This window comes from Labeo rohita, chromosome 3, assembly GCF_022985175.1.
Source record: "Labeo rohita strain BAU-BD-2019 chromosome 3, IGBB_LRoh.1.0, whole genome shotgun sequence".
Taxonomy (NCBI): Eukaryota; Metazoa; Chordata; class Actinopteri; order Cypriniformes; family Cyprinidae; genus Labeo; species Labeo rohita.
Genome location: NC_066871.1, coordinates 29,243,042 through 29,263,265, shown reverse-complemented (window position 1 = coordinate 29,263,265; position 20,224 = coordinate 29,243,042). Strand labels below are relative to the sequence as shown.

The 20,224-nt window shown below is 36.0% G+C and overlaps 1 protein-coding gene across 2 annotated transcripts; it reads right to left on the bottom strand.

Moving 5' to 3' along the window:
• Positions 1-1,209: 1,209 nt before the first annotated feature.
• pdgfbb (platelet-derived growth factor beta polypeptide b) lies at positions 1,210-19,971 on the bottom strand. Of its 2 annotated transcripts, XR_007827435.1 has the most exons (8): positions 19,090-19,971; positions 13,430-13,526; positions 12,375-12,437; positions 9,194-9,387; positions 8,187-9,111; positions 5,731-5,883; positions 4,183-4,568; positions 1,210-2,011 (listed from the first exon to the last, which is right to left on the bottom strand). XR_007827435.1 is itself a non-coding variant. In XM_051105965.1 (7 exons), the coding sequence occupies exons 1-6, from the start codon at positions 19,156-19,158 to the stop codon at positions 5,753-5,755; spliced, it is 1,479 nt and encodes a 492-aa protein (XP_050961922.1). In that variant the 5' UTR covers positions 19,159-19,971; the 3' UTR covers positions 2,518-4,568; positions 5,731-5,752. The 2 variants fall into 2 exon arrangements, 1 of the variants encoding a protein (XP_050961922.1); XM_051105965.1 differs by lacking the exon at positions 1,210-2,011 and having other exon boundaries at positions 2,518-4,568.
• Positions 19,972-20,224: the final 253 nt, after the last annotated feature.

Genomic DNA, 20,224 nt, shown 5'->3' with positions numbered 1-20,224 from the left:
AGTGCCTGTACATCATGCTTTAGCAGCAATAATAATGACAAATTTATAGCACCTTCACTTAAGTGTGCTTCAAGGAAAATTAGCGCACTAGCAGAGGAATATGCCTTCTCATCCTTTCTGTCTTAGGGGTATCTTTCAGTATGTGACCTTTTATGGCTGCCAAATATTAGAGTGATTTTATTAGCAAATATCTTTGCTTTGGCTTCGGTAATATTTGCTAAAGTAATATTGAAGCACATAATATTTCAGTGATTGTTTTGCTCTTTTAGAGAAAATACATCTTCCTTGTGGAGTAATAAAAATGTATGAATGAAATTGTAGGAATTAAGAGAGGAAATGGATTAAATCATTTATCATTTCTGTTGTAAGAAGTAAAACACAACTGACTATAAAAAAGGTAAAAAATAAATAAAATAAAATAAGGTTAAAGCAGATGCCATACAGTGAAAATAAAAATTGCGGACATTTCCTTTAACCCTAAAACACAAAATAATGTAATACATAATTCAAAATACAGATAAAACTCCTGTGGGGAAAAAAAAAAAAAAAATCTTTATGGAAAAATTACAGAAAATTTCTGTAATAAATATTACCACAGTACATTGGGCCCTAATTTACAGACTTTTCTTACTTTCATATACTGTATAGGATGGAAGTAAATCCATTTAGAATGCCAAACTGGCAACAAAACAGCAAAAAAAAAAAAAAAAAAAAAAAAAAAAAAAACTAACTGAAACTAACTGCTAAAGACTTTTTTTACTATGTAAAAATAAGCTGATGTAAGCTGACAGTGAAACATTAAAAAAAAAAACCTTACATGAATAAAAATAAATAAATAAATATATTGAAGTACTAAAACTAAAACTGATATAAAAATTAAAGATACTTTTTACTAAAATTATTAAAACCTAAATTAAAATTACAACAAAAACTGAACATATAAAAATAAAGGTTAATTCAAAATGTTAAATACTATAATACTAACTAATTACAACTAAAATAACTACATTTCAGTGTATAAAAAGATCATCTTCTGGATGTTAGATACTTCTAGAAAATATAAATGTATATAAAAGGCTAAAATGCATGCTAAAAAATCCAGATTATGCATGTAAATAGCACTATCAGTCATTACAATTCATTCTTAGTGAAGTAAAAGTACATAAACATTTAAAATACTGAGTGACATACTTACAATAACTGTATAACTACAACTTTATTTTACGTTTATTTCATGATTTAGTTGAGTCTTTAAAATGCATTAAAATGTCAAACTCATCTAAGGTCAGGCTGTACAATGCCTGCACTGAGCTGATCCACTTTACTGACTCTCACTGTCTCTCTCCTCCCACAAGAATGCAGGCCCGCATAATTAATTGCATTAATTCAGCACATAAATTCCAGTTATCAAAGGAGCGAGTCAGATATGAAGTGAGGGAGTGCGTCTATCTGTCCGGGTGGGCCGCTGCAGAGCAGGGCACCCTCTAAACCATTCACACGTAGACCAAACATAAACAAACTGCACTATAGGCCAATTCTGTCACTGCATAAATGTTGGGCAAGCACAATATACTGCTACAAACATAAAAGGATTATTTATTATAGCAAAGGTCAAAAGTCAGAAAAAATCAGTCTTCTTGTTTTCAGAGATTTACAGTCTGCTTCCAGAAAATTCAGCTGAAGAGCGTAGATCTGTCAGTGCCCTTGAGAAAGCGCCTCTTGGCCGCTTTATGCTTAGCGAACGGGGGAATTTTAATCAGGATCCTTTAGTCCAGGAACATATTTGTCACCTTCCCAAAAACAAATACAAACAACACGACTCCCTAGAGTAACAACGCAATAAACTTTCCTTCCATTTCAAGCACACCAAAGACCTCCGGCTGCCAGTGGAACTTCATGTGGTGATAGGGAATAAATGGACTTCTGGGATGTCCCACTTTAGCATTTGCAGGGCCGTGGGATTGAACCATGCTGGCCTGGATTAGTTGTGCCAATTTTGAAGTCGGTAAAACTGTGAAAATATGACAATTTTAAATACATATTTTCTATTTAAATATATGTAATAAATTGTAGTTTATTCCTGTGATGCAAAGCTGAATTTTCAGCATCATTACAGCAGTCTTCAGTGTCACATGATCCTTCAGAAATAATTCTGATATTCTGATTTAATGCTTATGAAACATTATTACTACCAGTGTTATGAAAACAGTAATATGATGCATTTTTGTTGAATAGATAAGCATTAATTTGAAATAGACATATTTTGTCATGTTACTGGCTTTACTGTCTTCTGATCAATCCTTGCGGAATAAATAAACGCGCTGACCCCAAAACTTTTGAACGGTAGTGTAATTATATAAAATGTGCTGAACTGGGATCAGAACCCTCTGCCAAATCGAATCACGAACAGGCCAAAGTCAAAATGAAAACCCGTTGGCAGATACTGTAAGTGTAGAAATGACGTTTTCTGGGCAAATAGACTTGGGAATAAGCTAGTTTTAATCAGGATGGCGGTGGAAAAAAAAAGAGCAAAAACAAAGTATGTATGCACTGGGTTGAAAACAAGTGTTTAAGTAGCTCATCTGGTATGCGTGGAGTTAGCAACCCCAAGTTCAAGGGTTTGATTCGCAGGAAAGCACTCAATGTCGCTTTGAATAAAAGTGTCTGCCAAATGAGTTAGAGAATGACTGCAGTAGCACAATAAATGAAGTCTATGTGAATTTCTGAGTAGGTTTGCATTTAAGAAATAGTTTACCCAAAAATGAAAACTTGCTCACTCTCAAGCCATTGAAGATGTGGACACATTTGGAGAAAATTAGCATTACATCACTTGCTTACTGCATTGAATGGGTGCCGTCAGAATGAGAGACTGACAAAAAAAAACTGACAAAAACATCACAATAATCCACAAGTCTTGTGAAGCGAAAACTGCGTGTTTATACTAAACAAATCCAAAAAGGTGCACAGATCAAACACTGTTTACAAGCAAAACAGTTTTAAACAAATATGTTGTTGGATTTTGATTTGAGTAGATAATAAGGGAAGGACCTTTTTACTTATGGAAGTGCTGTTATGGATTATGGACACCTTAAAAACACACAGCTTTTCACTTCAAGACATTATTTGATGGACTCTTGTGAGTCGTGTGGATTATTTGCGGACCATTGTGATGCTTTTTTCAGCTGTTTGGACTCTTATTCTGACGGCACCCATTCACTCCAGTAAGCAAGTGATGTAATGCTCAATTTCTCCAAATCTGTTCTGATAAAGAAACAACCTCATCTACATCTTGGATGGTCTGAGAGTTCAGCATTTTTTGGGGTGGACTATAAAAAACTCTGTTAAAAGCTAACAACATTAACTGCACAAAAAATCAAACAAGACCCTGTATTACACCTTAATGGTTAGTGTTTAATTTTTATTCTAGGTATAAAAAAAGAGTGCAAATTCTGCACAATCTGCAACGTTTAGTAAAGATCCAAAACAGACCATATGTACATAAACATACTGAAAATAATCCCCATTTTGGTCTTCTGGTGAGCATTTTGTAAGACTGTGATAAAACACCGGCCCTGCTGTGAACAGAACAGATTTACAAAAGAATAAATAATATTAATGAATAAACTCTTACTGCTTTGTGTTATAATGTAGCACCTTTACACTCTTAGAGGTATGAGGAATTAATTGAGACAGAAATGCATTCCCTTGTTTTATCCTGTGTGAACTTCCAGTGTTAAGAATTGCTTAAATAATAACAAATGATACTGAAAACATCTTATAGCAAAGGTACTTTGAGTTTTTGACTGGTAATATATTAAAATACAAAGTTGTTCAAGCGTTCTTTATGTCTGTCTGTTTTAGGTTATGAAAGTTTGAAAAATGTTTGAAAAATGTCATAAAATAGCGTTGATTGCATCCCTGGAGATAGATTTCTTTTTGAAAATACTGGATCAGCGAGAAATAGATTAAGTTATCAGTTGGTTCATTGGTTCAAGCCTCAATATCACAATAAATATCAACTACTTTTTTTGGGTGATTCAAAATGATAGGTGAGATGTAGCACAGGAGCAACTACTGGGTCTCTTAGGGTGAGTGATCATAGGAAATGTAGTCTTTTCGATCTGTTCTCTTCCACATTTGACTAATTCTGTGCTGACAGGCTGTTTAACGCTGCATACTGACCCAGCATCATACTCTTACTTGGTCCTTCTGTCCAAGGTTCAACAGGTGTTTTATGCTTTTCGTGTTCTGAACTTCCACATTTGCACGATTTCCAAGTCTGAACCTAGAAGGATGAATGTCCATTCAAAGAGCCAAGGCAAGCACAGGGAATCTTCAGCAGGTGCAAGAGAACCTGAAACAATCGTCCATACAAACATCTTCTGTGTCAGAATTGTTTTTTTCCTCATGACTGAGCAGAGAAAGAGATTAGAAGTTTGTGAGAGCTGAGAATGGCCTGCAGGTTTTTTTTAAACGTGATTAGCGCCATATCTCTTAATGTCCCTGGACACACTGGTTACATAAATAAGAACTCATACGGGAGAGATTGCATCCATCTGATTATCTATCTGTGAGAGAGTGAAAAAAAAGACACATAGTCAGCACATTCCAATGTTTATTTTTACTGTATATTAAAGGAATAGTTCATCCAAAATGAAAATTTGCTCAATCGAATCACCCTCAAGCCATTCAAAATAGATGAGTTTGTTTTTTCATCAGAACAGATGTGAAGAAATGTAGCATTACATCACTAGCTCATTGCAGTAAATGGGGGCTGTCAGAATGAAAGTCCAAACAGCTGATAAAAACATCACAATAATCCACAAGTAATCCACACAACTCCAATATGTCAATATATTTTGAGGGAAAAAGCTGTGTGTTTGAAAGTAACCTATTCCTTAATACATTTTAACATTAAACCATAATTTCTGGGCGAAATACCAGTCCAAAACCCATAATAAAGCTTCCTCTAGTGATAAAGTCCACTCACATCAAAATCCACCAACATATTTGTTTGGAACTGATTTAACTTGGTGCTTGATCTCTGCATATTTCTCTCCTGATTCAGATGAGATGACTTCTTACTTGGGAAAGCAATATTTTTGTTGGGCTGGAGTCGTGTGGGTTACTTGTGGATTATTCTGTCATTCTGACGGCACCCATTCACTGCAAAAGATTTAGTAGTGAGCAAGTGTAATGCTGAATTTCTCCAAATCTGTTTCCCATGAAGAAACAAACTCATCTATATCTTGCATGGCCTGAGGGTAATTACATTTTCAGCAAATTTACGTTTTTGGCTGAACTGTTCCTTTAAATGTATTTCTTTTTATATTTGTGACCCTGGACACACAAAACCAGTCATAAGGGTCAAATTATTTGATTTATACATAATTTAAAGCTGAATAAATAAGCTTTCCATTGACGTATGGTTTGTTAGGATAGGACAATCTTTGGCTAAGATACAACAATCTGAGGGTGCAAAAAAATCACAATATTGAGAAAATCACTTAAAGTTGTCCAAATGAAGTTCTTAACAATGCATATTATAAAGCAAAAATTAAGTTTTGATATAGTTATGGTAGGAAATTTAGAAAATATCTTCATGGAACATGATCTTTACTGCATAATCGATAATTTTGACCCATACAATGTATTTTGGCCAATGCTACAAATATACCCGTGCTACTTATGACTAGTTTTGTGGTCCAGGGTCACATTTGAGCAGCTTACCTGTGTATGTTGTGTATTTGTGTTACATGAGCAGGGCTCTCATGGCAGATTTGCTGATGCGATTGCGCTGTTTTCTCCTCTTTTTCGGGGGGTGGGGAGGTGGTCTGGGCGGTTTGTGTGGAGGGAGATGTTGCACAGGAGGAGATGTAGTTCCTGTTTGCAACAACAACAACAACAACAACAAACTTTTAACTGCACTGCACATGTTTATGTAGGTGTATACAAGTGCTACTTCCTCTTCCTGATGTGTAGGTGTCTGGTAGCATTTATTCAAAGTCAGCTCAGATATTCATAGACGTTGGTTCACAGAATCAAACTGAACATGGTCCAAATATGCCCCAGTGCACTTGTTCTTAAACACCACCATTTACGTCAAGTGGGTAATTACAACAGACAAATGCACATCAAAGAATGAGCTCAGACGAATTTCCCCCCTGCAACCTGTTCATACTGGAAGAGAGTTAATTTTTTCAGCATATTACATACTTTTTCAGCATATGTTTCTGACGTGTGTGAAACATGGAGGAGGAAGCTTGAGGACGTGCAAGCACTTAAAACAAAAGCTCAGCTACTCAGCTGCTTTACTCTGTAAACTATCTATCTATTGCTTTGTTTCTCTGTATGTCTGTAATGTACTAAGAAACATCCAGAACCATCTTGCATCATCCTAAAAGCCACCCGAAAGATTGCACAGCAAAACCCTAGAAACCACCCAGTTCTTCTTCTTTCTTCAGTTAAAAAGGAATTAAGGTTTTTGAGGAAAACATTCCAGGATTTTTCTGCATATAGTGAACTTCAATGAGAGTGAACAGGTTGAAAGATCCAAATTGCAGTTTCAGTGCAGCTTCAAAGGGCTCTACATGATCCAAGCTGAGGAATAAGAGTCTTATCTAGTGAAACAATCAGTCATTTTCTAAAATATATATATACTTTTTAACCATAAATGCATGACTTCACACATTATGTAATCACATTGGAAATGTCAGTTGTTTCATTAGGTAAGACTCTTATTCCTCAGCTGGGATCGTGTAGAGTCCTTTGAAGCTGCACTGAAACTGCAATTTGGACCTTTAACTTGTTGATCCCCACTAAAGTCCATTATATGGAGAAAATCCTGGAATGTTTTTCTTAATTTCTTTTCGACTAAAGAATGAGAGACATGAACATCTTGGATGACATGGGGGTGCATAAATTATCAGGAACCATTTATTCTGGAAGTACTTTAAAACCTTCAAACGTCAAGCTATACTGTAGGCTTTCTCAAGCCAGCATCAAAGTTTGTCTTGATAAACATTTTTTATCTAGTTTCTGCATTTTTTATTCTGTTTTTTATCTAGAACATTTTTATCTCACATGCAAACCACAATCCTGTAAATTGTTTCTGTAAAACATCTGCTTGAGTTTATATAATGATTTGAAAAGCACAGCTAAAAATATTTGAAACTGCATAAAATGACAATATAAAGTAAACTTGGCACGCTTTTGCTTCCTTAAAGGGATAGTTTACCCAAAAGCCAAACTTCTATTATCATTTACTCACCCTCAGACCTGTATGAGTATATTTGTTCTGTTAAATACAAAAAAAGATATTTTAAAGAATGTAGGTAAGCAAATAGTTGGCGGTAGCCACTGACTTCCATAGTATCTTTTCCATACTATTGAAGTCAGTGGCTACCGGCAACTGTCTGGTTACCATTATTCTTCAAAATATCTTTTGAAACTCATAACGAAACTCAGGTTTGGAAGGTAAGTAAATAATGAAAGAATTTTCATTTTTGAGTGAATTGTCTCTTTATTGCATGTTTTAAGCAAAGCTTACTGTGGAAGAGCTGAGATGTTCATTTAGAAGGGCACTGACAAATGTGAACCTGGACCACGAAACCAGTCTTAATTAGCACGGGTATATTTGTAGCAATAGCCAAAAATACATTGTATGGGTCAAAATTATCGATTTTTCTTTTTATGCCAAAAATCATTAGGATATTAACGAAAGATCATGTTCCATGAAGATATTTTGTAAATTTCCTACCGTAAATATATAAATATATATAAACATAACTGTTGATTAGTAATATGCATTGCTAAGAACGTGATTTTTTAAGGTTTTTTATTCCAGATTTTCAAATAGTTGTATCTCGGACAAATATTGTCCTATCTAACAAAACATACATCCGTGGAAAGCTTATTTATTCAGATTTCAGATTATGTATAAATCTCAATAATCTCAAGAATTTAAAAAAAATACCCCTATGACTGGTTTTGTGGTCCATATAAGATGAAATTCTGCTCTCAAGAACGTAATAAATAGCCAATCTTAAAAATTTACTTAAAAACATAAGTTGACTTGTTACTTTAACAACACTTTATTGTCTAGCTGACTATGAATAAATTCTACCAGACATTGAAGATAAGTGGATGAATAGAAAACCTTATATTATCTATTTAAGTTACTTCACCTGTCCGTTGTGTGGTTGTGTAAGTGTGTTGTTTGTGATGGAGCTGCTGTAGTTTCTCATCCGGCTGTATATTTGTCTGTTGTACTTTGTGGTGATGTTTGTGTTTGTCTTCATCTAGGATTTTGTGCAATAGCAGCAGCTCTTCCATTTCCTCCTCCTTGGCCTTTTTGTCCATTTGTCTCTGCTCTCGCTCCTCCTTCTTCACCTCTACGTCCGTAGTCCCACCTCTCATCTTCTGCCCGTTCTCCTCTACAGACAGAAACACATCTCTCTGATTCTGATTGGCTGTTCCGGTGGTGTTAGATGGGAATTGTTCTGTCTGATTGGTTGTTTGCAACTGCTCATTTTCTTGCGTTAGATTTGACTGGTGCATAAAAGTCTGATTGGTCAACTCCAATGTACTCATAGTAAAATCAGATGTCTGATTGGTTATACTTTGGTTAGCATTGCTCTGCAATTCAAATTGCGTAACGTTACGCAATGACAAATCAGTTTCTTCCTGTTCGGTATAATTCGGCAGTGGAGCCGACGTTCCTTGTGTTGAAGTGTCATTCGTTTTGCCGTGTCTCCTTCCATCCCCAGGGTGACGGTGATGACCTTTGCCCCCTCCATAGTGCGTCTCGTTCAGACCCCAGCCGTCCCGGCCGAATCCTGATTCAGAGAACCTCTCTTTGGGAAGCCAGCTGTGGCTGAGCAGGTCCTCCAGGCTTATCCTCTGGTTGTGTTTGAGCTCATCCCTGCGATGGAGCTCATCTTTGGCCCGAGGTTTTCCAGAGCGTTCCCGTCCTTCTTGTTTGTGGCCGAACGATTTCCGGCGCTGAGCGGGCCGAGGAGCAGGCTGACAGCGACACTCCACATGGTCGAGAACAGAGACGACAGCCTTATCGTAGAGCGGACGCTTGTTCACATACTGTATCTTCATCACCTGAAGATGAAAAGGAGATTAAACTGAAAATGGCCTGTTTGTATACTTTAACTATGCACTGGAAAAGTGTATGTGTGTGTACCTGTAGGTATCGTGTGTGTGTAAGTATAGGCACACACTGCAGGGTCTTGGTGTTACAACAGCCCGAGCATCTCTGCACCTCCACACACGGAGGCCACAACAGGAAATTTGCATTGCTACGGTCCAACATGGAGCGTGTGACCTCGATGACCTCGGTCCTGACCTTACAGATGGCTTGCTGAGCAGGCTGAGCGTCTGCAGACATGAAAATCATTTAGCAATTAGACTCGATTTGAACAGGTGCTTGCTCATTCAAAATGCTTGTATGGATTAACATAATGTAAATGCTGTCTCTTACTGAAATATGTAGTAGAAAACCCATAAAGGATTTACGCTATTTAAGAAATCCACATCGTTTTATACATATTTTTGGACTATGGGGGGGCACCACTATTTCGATGACATCAAATGGTTGCACTCTGTGAGCTACTGGCGCTTTTTTTTTGACCACAACAAAACTTGAAAAATAAAATACTGATACGATGCCACATTGTGCAGCTTTTGGTTGTAATTTTCAGTCGAAGGGCAACAAGAGAAGTGATGTAAGTCATCACTGCTTTCCTAGCAATAAGAATGAGAAGCTGCCTATGGATGAATAAAGCTTCCTAAACACTTGCATCTTTGTTCTCTCTACTTTAGCCCTGATGCCTTTGAGGCTTTTAGTCGACCACAGCTATTGAAAGAGCTTACAAATGGCAGAGACAAGAAACGCTAGATGCCATCCTGGCAGGATGTAAACATGACGACTCTTATCATGGCACCGCAACCGAAGGAGTTTCTCAGCGAGATTTCACTCAATATCCCGGAGTGTTTAGACTCCTTGTGCAGAAAAATCGATGGTATGTTATTTGGTTTAAGCCTACACTTAGTAGCTTAGTATCTGTGGTCATTGTATCAGTATTTTATTTTCCGAGTTGTGTTACGGTAAAAATAGCAACATGTAGTGCCAGTAGCTCACAGAGTGCAACCATTTCACATCAATGAAATAATGGCGCCCCCCTTAGTCCAAAATATATATAAAACAAAGTGGAGTTTTTAAATAATGTAAATCTTTCATGGGTTTTCTACTACATATTTCAATAAGAGACAACATTTGCATTTTATTAAGCCATACAAGTCTTAATATCCGGGGTTCACTTCAAGGTGTTGCAGGTGGTTGACATTTGGTCAGTGTGTAATTATATAGTAATGACTTTTCTAAAGCACATGTAATAATATTGTAATAATGACTTTTCTAAAACAAAACAATGAAAAATAAATATAAATATTGCGAAAATAAACAAACAAACAAACAAACAAACACCAATATTGTTTTCTTCTTATTTTCTTTTTAAATTTGAAAACATGGTTTACCAATAACTACACTGTTGAATGTTTTTTTGTGTGAATAAAGGCTTAGTTCACTTCCAGAACACAAAATTTACAGATAATATACTCACCCCCTTGTCATCCAAGATGTTCGTGTCTTTCTTTCTTCAGTCGTAAAGAAATTATGTTTTTTGAGGAAAACATTTCAGGATTTCTCTCCATATAGTGGACTTCTGTGGTGCCCCCAAGTTTGAATGTCTAAAATGTAGTTTCAGTGCAGCTTTAAAGGACTCTAAACGATCACAACTGAGGTAGAAGGGTCTTATCTAGAGAAACAATCAGTTATTTTCTAAAAAAAAAAAAAAATGACAATTTATATTCTTTTTAATTAACCTCTTCTTGTCTAGCTCTGCAATGTGCATGTGTACTCTAAAAACTTTAATCTCATTTTCTCCTCCAACTTCAAAATCATCCTACATCGCTGCAGAAGTACTGATCCAGTGTTTACAAAGTGAATGTGCAAGGAGGGTCAAACACCCTTTACAAAAAAAAAAATAAAAATGAGAGAGAGTTTGCATGAGAGAGTTTGCATGGGTATGGCAGAGCTAGACAAGATGAGCATTTAAGGTTAAAAAGTACATACATTTTTTTTTTTTTTTTTTGACACGCTAGATAAGACCCTTCTTTCTCGGCTGGGATCGTTTAGAGCCCTTTGAAGCTGCATTTAAACTACATTTTGGAAGTTGAAACTTGCGGGCAACATAGAAGTCCACTATATGAAGAATATTTCAGAAAGTTTTTCCTTAAAAACATAATTTCTTTACGACTGAAGAAACAAAGACATGAACATCTTGGATGACAAGGGGGTCAGTAAATTATCTGTAAATTTTTGTTCTGGAAGTGAACTACTCCTTTAAGTAAATAAATAAATGCAACAAAATTCAGCCTGGGGGCGGGGGAGTAAATTGACAGTATACAATAAATGCCACCAAATATATTCTGGTTTCAGCTGCGTATTGTCTATTAATTCAATTTAATTCTTTTGTCTGAATAGCATCCCTCCTTTTCTCTCTCCTACACTCTTAAATGCTCATGATGCCATAGAAGAACCTTTTTTGTCTAAATGGTTCCATAAAGAACATCTGAAGAACCTTCCTGTTTCACTAAAGGTTCTTTGTGGCGAAATAAGGTTCTTCAGATTATAAAAAGGTACGAAAGAGATGGTTCTTTAAAGAACCTTTGACTGAATGGTTCTCTGTGGAACCAAAAATGGTTCTTCAATGGCATCGCTTGAAGAACCTTTTAAAGCACCTTTATTTTTAAGAATGTAGTTCATTTCTCCCTGTCTCACTTCATATTTCTCTCGCAGTCTCTCAAAACAGATGTACTGAAAAAGTCTTATTCCAGAAAGTGCATGTTCAGCGTGTATGAACAATTATGAACTGTGTTTGTTTGAGTTCTTCAGATTCTCTTTTCCATTATGATCATTGTGTCTGGAAATAATGAGGATCTGACTCAGCTCAAGAAGACAGATTTACTGACTTTGGATGGTTATTGTTATGATGAGCATTATTTGAAAGCTGAAGCCTACACTGACACACAATAAATCAATATAATAGTTTAAAATAATTATGCATTTAAAATAAAATATATATTATAATATATGACAAAATAACTAATTTTAAAACTGAATGTATAATATATGTGCCATTAGTCCCTCAAGTAACCTGTTTTGATAAACCCAAGAAGACACTGTTGTTACAATAACAATGAAAATACATATTTAACAAATAATGATGATATAAACGAGAACAAAACACATTATACAGCAACAATCAAGAAAAGAGAAGAAGAACAAAGTAAGCGGGACTAACCCAGAAGACTGCGTGGCAGACGGTTGCTGGTGTCATTATCATGGTGACTGTCTGGCTCAACCTCTGGAGAACAAAATGACAGCAACTTTGAACCATCAGGTAGTGAAACAAGGGAGAAAATAAATAAAATGCAGCCTCTTGTAGGAAATAGCTACTTTTTTCTGTTTTATAATGTCTGGTTTTACAGACAGGGTTTAGACTAAACCAGGATTAGGCCATTGTTCAATTAGGACATATATGTTATTTTTATAAACGTGCCTTAGAAAAAACATTACTGGTTTGCCTCTAAAGACAAAACAAAGGCACTGATATATTTTAAGATTAGCCAGTGCAAGTTTCTTTCAGTTGAAACAGCTTACATTTTAGTCTAGGACTAGGCTTAAACCTTGTTTGTGAAACCAGGAGTAAGGATGAAAGTAACAGTAGAAGAAGATTGACATATCAAACCACGCATTGATTAACATTGCTTTTATAGCCTTACAGGGATTTTCAAGGGGTTTTTCAATTAGCTACTCCAGATAAGAGTTTCTGCTACTGTACATGCTTTAAATATAAATGAGGATACAGCATACATAGATCAAGGTCAAAAAGTTGCATCGTAAAAAGTGTTAAAGAGGCAAGCTATCTTAAGTACGGTACTGGAGTGCTGCAGCCCAGGGTCCTAATTAACATATTTATTAAAGAGTAATATTTCCCTCCAGGAATGTCAGAGGCATTTTAAAACTTTATCAAAAATGTCGAATCAGCAAGACATTCAATAGCTTGCAACTTTAAACACTAAATGCATTTATTTGATAGATACAGAACACTAGTGTCTAAAAAGTCACTAAACCCATAAATTTGGTGTTGAATAGAATATCAAATTGAGTTAGAAACAGAGGAATTTTATGTCGTCACACTTCAGATATCTGGGGCATCTTTGTCACTTCTTGTGGCATTTTTTGCTCTAAAAGCTCTGTCTGTATAATAAGATGTGAAAGAAGAATGAGTCACGGTTGAGAGATGCGTTTCTGAAAGATTTTAATGTACGTGAGTGATAAAAAGAGCTGATTTACCTATGGATTCAGAGAACAGCAAAAACTGCAGGTCCTGAATTGAAGATACAGATCCACCCTTCACCAACTCAACCACGGCGGCCGGGAGAGGATCAGCCTAGAGAGAGGAAACAAAACATATAAGAAATGAAATGCATATTCTATTAATTATTTTCAACATTGATAATAATAAGATGAAATGTTTCTTGTTAGCATATTAGAATGATTTCTGAAGATCACGTGACACTGAAGACTGGAGTAATGATGCTGAACATTCAGCTTAGCATCACGAAAATAAATGACATTTTAAAAATGTTTAAATAGAACACTGTTATTTTAAATTGTAATAATATTTCAATGCATGTAAAAAATAATGTACCATCAGCTGGTCAAGACTGCAAGAAATAAACTCAGAAAGAGTGATGTGGACACTGACTCAAAGCATTATTTTGTCATGTAATGATCTAATAATTTTTTAGTTATTGTTTGTTTGTTTGTTTGTTTATTCATTTATTTAAGAATAAATAAATGAACATGCAATGTTGAATTCATATTTTATATATAAATACAAAAAAATATACAAAAATAAAATGTCTTAAAATATAAATAATATACATTAAATATTAATATAAAATGTGTGTGTGTGTGTGTGTGTGTGTGTGTGTATCACTGCAATTTCCAACAGAAATGAAAACTAAAGGCAGTAAAACAGCGAGCACTTGTAATCATGTTTTGCTTTTTGTGTAAAACAAGTTTGTTCATTAGCTCAGTCAGCACGGAATTGGACTTAGGGTGCAGAATCCTTGGGTATGAATCCTGTGAAAAACATGACTTGCAATGAAAGAGCGGAAAAGATGAGAGATGGAAAAACAAGCTAAAACAGCTTGTGATTGCATTTTTACGTCACATTCGCTTTTGTTCATACTATCAGGTAGGTTTAGGTGTAGTGCAGACGGCAGGTTATTTTAAAACGTCACAGAGCATTAGAGTTATAACGCCACTCAATGACCATTTCAAATCAGAACTGCGGTGACACATACAAAACCAATGTCACATAAAACGTACCTTATGTACGTTCATCTGTTCTCGGGGAAAAAAAAACAAACACTCTTTTAGCACCAGTGGACATTTCACATCCAATATGTCACAAAACTACATGGGGGTAAGTATTTCACATCTTGCAGTAAAGTTCCCACAGGTGTGTTTTTGTCATGAGATCAGGTTATTTTTTTCCTTGTGTGTAGCATGGAAAGTTATTGTTAACCTATTAACAGTTTTTTTTTTTTTTTTCGTAGCATTTTTACAATATTTTACAGATAAAACTACAGTCATTTTTTTACGGTGTATCATTTAAGCACAGAATTCTGAATTAACAATCAGAATCAAGAATTCCAAAGAGTGCATACATAAAGTAACGTGTTGTTGTTTGAGTGTGTGACAGTGAGACAGAGTACTATGGATGCTGGTTTGTCTCAGGGTGTCAATGCAGGTCTTGGGGACACAATAGCCCTGTTCATACAGCGTGTCCAGACAGGGGCCACTGACCCTTGTCTCCTCCGTCTCATCTGGCAGCATTTATGCGGGACACAGGAAAGAGGGCAGAGAGGAAGTGGGGGATGGAGAGATGGAGAAAAGGTGAGCTTGAGGAGGAGAAAGAGAGAGATGGATGAGGGAGGCTGCCGGAAGGATGGAGTATTTCAGTAATCGGCGCGATAAGGGAAATCCGTCACATTACTGGCTGGTGATTCAGGCGGTTTTGCATCGGGCCGAACAAATGCAGGAATTCACGCGTGCCAAAAGTTAAGAGACATCCTAAATTTGCCACACCTCTTGCGATACGCACTTATAATTGAGCAGAAATAAGTCATGGTGAATCACCAGTATATCTTACACCCTTGGGAGCTTCGAAAAGCACAGTGGCCTTGTTTTATCCAAATGCATAAATCTTGTGAATCATCAGTTTTCCATTTTTAATTTCTCTGTCACATTCTCAAATGCGCTGTCATCCAGTTGTGCATGCACAACAGAACTTGAAGGTTTCAATTCCGATCTATAGTGCACCAGGTGGTTAATGAAATGTTGTCTACATGATTTCTTGATACTGAACTCATCACAGCACCGATGGACAGAATGAAAACATAAAAAGTTAATTTAGGGTCGGTAAGATTTTGTATAATGCTTTTGAAAGGAGAACAAAAATACAGAAACAGCTAACATTGTGAAATATTATTACAATTTAAAATAACTGTTTTCTATCTGAATATATTTTAAAATTAAATTTATTTCTGTGACGCAAAGCTAAATTTTCAGCATCATTAGTATCATTACTCCAGTCTTCAGTGTCACATGATCTTTTAGAAATCATTCTAATATTATTAATGTTAAAAACGGCATAATGTTTTTGTGGAATCATTTTTTAAGAAAATTCACGCTCAGTATTTATTTGAAACCAAAGCTTTTGAAACCATGTGAAAGTCTTTATTGTGAATTTTGATTCATTTGTTTTCCAACATTAAAAATGATAGTGTATGCTTGGAGATACACACACACTAACACACTCTAATTCACATATGTATGATTCATAAACATTTATCGTAAATCGCATACACACACTAAATTGCTTTATGGCTACCCAATGTAAATATATAGCATCACACTTATATAAACAACCACAATACGCATACAGATACCAGATGGCATACACAAAGACCACACACAGAATAGAATAGAATAGAATAGAATAGAATAGAATAGAATAGAATAGAATAGAATAGAATAGAATCAGAGGAAATCTGTATTGCTCAGAGGTTGCTGTTTCAAAGCAACAATAGCAAATCTTGCTCAATCATAAACATTATTGATATCTCTTCAGAAAGGAAATACATATAAGATTGACAAACACTATCTAGAAAATGTTAATAAATAAATAAAAAATAAATCAAAGTTGCAAATGTAATTTAAAAAATGCAAAAAGTACAATATATATATTTAATTATATTATATTAAAATAGTAAAATATCTAAATTTTTTAAGTAAAATGTGAAAATCCGAATATCACAGAAATCCCAAATTAAGCTACACTGACACTTGCAGGTTGCCTCATCTAAACAAACCAATGGGATGGTGGTGTGTGTCTCTATGATAACCAGTGCTGAACCACACAGCCCCTGTACCATGCTCCTAATATCATCAGAGAGTAAAGGACAGGCCCAGAGCATTCTGGGATTGTGGAGGAGTGGTGGAATGCACAGCCCATGTTGGGGAGTAATGATACATAATTACACATCTGCTGACAATGCTCTCACACACACATGCCCATATCATCTACTAACACATGCAAATATGCACAACCATCAGAAATAACACCGCACGTTTGCATGGTTTTCATTTTTATCTGTAAATGAAAGCATATAATCAAGTCAAATATGTCTTACTTGCTTTTTTTTTTTTTTTACCTTGCGGGATTTTTCCATCTAAATCAGACAGCATAAAGAGACAAAAAAAATGATGTTCTTACATGATAGGGAACTTCCAAAAAGCACACCTTAAAGCTGAGATGGGATCATAATCACAGCTTTTAAATGAGTTTTGATCTCACATTTCCCTTCGAACAAGGAATTATGTTTTAAACATTACAATTTAAACTGGAAAAGGTGCATGTTTTGGAAATGTCATGTCTTCAATTAACGAGATACCAATTATGATATGTCTTCTTCTGATGGTTTTGGGGGGCTGGGGGTCACAGAAATGTCCTATTTTGATGAAGTGCCTCATGCAACGCAACTGCGGTGGTCAAAGGAAGGGCAAATGCATTAGAGCCTGCAGATTTTGTGTGCTAAATGTCAACAATTCTTAGTAAACCAATCAGTTCCTGGAGCCTTCAGGCATCAGTTCACAGATTTGTTCTCTTCATATGATGCCCTATGAGTGATTTATGATCTTGTGGGATGCCAGTGGTTACACCGCAAGATTACAGCACAAGTTCATGTGGCATCAACAAACTTTTAAGCACTGGGAAGAAAAATCCATCCTGTACACAAATATACGTGCACATATGTTCACAAACAACTGACAAACCAACTGTTCACCCAAAATAAAAATAAAACATTGTGTCATTTCAGATTTGTATGCTGTTGTTTCTTCCATGGAACACTAAATTAAATATTTTATGTAATGTTTATGCTGCTCCTTTCCATTCAGGACATCTGTCAAATTATAAAAATCTTCATAAAATTCCGTAAGACTCTCAAGAAATCTCACTTGTGACCCTGGACCACAAAACCAGTCATAAAGGTCAATTTTTTAAAATTGAGATTTATACATCATCTAAAAGCTGACTAATAAGCTCTCCATTGATGTCTGGTTTATTATGATAGGACAATATTTGGCCGAGATTTTAAAAATCTGGAATCTGAGGGTGCAAAAAAATCCAAATATTGAGAAAATCGCCTTTAAATTTGCCCAAATGAAGTTCCTAGCAATGCATATTACTAATCCAAAAATAGGTTTTTATATATTTAGGATAGGAAATTTACAAAACATTTTCATGGAACATTATCTTTACTTAATACCCTAATCATTTTTGGCATAAAAGAAAAAAAAAACGATAAATTTGACCCATACAATGTATTGTTGGCTATTCCTACAAATATACCCGTGCTACTTAAGACTGGTTTAGCGGTCCAGGGTCACATTTACTTTTTGTTCAGATTTAAAATAAATCTGTGCCACGTCGAGTCAGGTGTGTCGTCACCAGTAACGTCTTTTCCCATTGGTCGATGTATCAAAACAGTTTGAATATGTGAAATCGAGAATGAAAATTAGGATTTTCAACATTCAGCTTAAAGCATGAAGGCAAATCTTACCCGGTTTGATACCATTATGCCAACTGTCATTGATTCTGGAATGTGTTACTATAGAATGTGACTCGCCAAAAAGGTGAAGTGTGATCCTGAACCACAAAACCAGTCATAAGTAGCACGGATATATTTGTAGCGATAGCCAAAAATACACTGTATGGGTCAAAAATTACAATTTTTCTTTTATGCCAAAAATCATTCGGATATTAAGTAAAGATCATGTTCCATGAAGATATTTTTTAAATTTCCTACCTTAGCTATAGCTTCATTTGGACAACTTTTAATGCGATTTTTTTTTTTTTCACCCTCAGATTCCAGATTTTCAGATAGTTGTATCTCAGCCAAATATTGTCCTGACAAACTACACGTCAATGGAAAGCTGATTTATTCAACTTTCAGATGATGTATAAATCTCAATTGCAAAAATGGACTCTCATGACTGGTTTTGCATTCCAGGGTCACAAATTTGAAAATGTGATGCAAGCGCTACAGAAGAGGGGACGATTTTCTTGGAAAAAATACTTATATTTTGGCTTGTTTCTAAACTAATCTATCATATGACTTCAGAAGAATATACCACATGAGTATGGACCACTTTTGCCTACTTTTGTCCTTTTTGGGGCCTGACAGATGAGTTCACTAACCTATCAACTTTAATGGAGAACAAAAAATGTTTGGGAAAACATGAGGGTAAGTAAATAAACAACAGGTTAGTTATATTGCAGATATATTACCCACCCTATAAAGTTATGATAAAAAAAATAGCCTAGCCTATAAGAATGAAACAGGAACCAATTAACTCTTGTATTAGGTCGCTCTTACCTCCGCACTGCCCAACCGCAGACAAGCCGCCGCAAGTACCGCGAGAAGAAGCGGGATCCGCGATCTCATCTTGCTGCCGTGCCGCTGCGGGGCTCCACGGGACAGCGCGCATTTAGAGAGACGCGCACAAGACGCTCAGCAACTGGGCTCCGACTCGTGAGCAAATATCGGGTTAATTAAGCAGCAGTTTGAGTCCCTCAGCGGATCTGCAGGCTCGACATTCCTCTCAGTGCGCAAACATTCAAATTGCCCTCCACGGCAGAATGAGTCTCTCTTCTGAGGAGCAAGTGGCCCATTTGAAGTCCTTTGAAAGGCAGTTTGCGGATTAAAGCCAAGAGCTTTGTTTCCAGGCGAAGCACCGAAATCCCGGATTCCTCAGCTTATTTAAATCATTTATTTACATGGTTCAGTCCAATAAAGACGTCTGTTAATATTATCTGAGAGAACGATAATCTAAAATACCTGTTCATGCATGTGTTTTTTTTTTTTAGTAATTCGGATTGCATAAAATGTCTTAAAAGTCAAACAGGACTTTATGTTATTAAAAAAATAAAAAAAAAAAAATAGTTACAAAACAAAGTGATGCGGCTACGGTGCCTTTGTTTTGGTAATAAACTCCTCACTTATAATTAACTCCACATCACCGTTGATTACGTCAAAAACTGTTATATATTAAAAAGGCTTTCCTTTTTAAGCTGGTCCATATGTTGCACGCGAGGGTCCCTTCGTCTTCGCATTGTCTGCAATAAAAGCGACATTAATGTAAGCTAGCCTAAATATAACTCTTGGTCTTGCAGTTTTCTTATCAATGTCCAGCGCGTGCACGGCCCCGCGCGAGCCGTCTGTCCTGTGTTGATTATGGGACTGTGGCTCTGAGGAGGATTTCAGGGGTCTGTATGTGGACTCTTATCTTACCCTCCCCTTAAAGGCAGGGCTGAACTCACTGAGAAAGAGAGGATGGGAGGTGGGTGAGGAGGTGCTGAAGTCATGTTGCCTCAGTTTGGATGCCTGCAATATATTTTAATAGTAGAAACGTGCATGGGAACAAATAGAATATTATTGTTTTCATTAATGACACTGAACATATAATGTACAATTGCAATATATTATCAACGTCTCACCCTCCAGTTGTTGC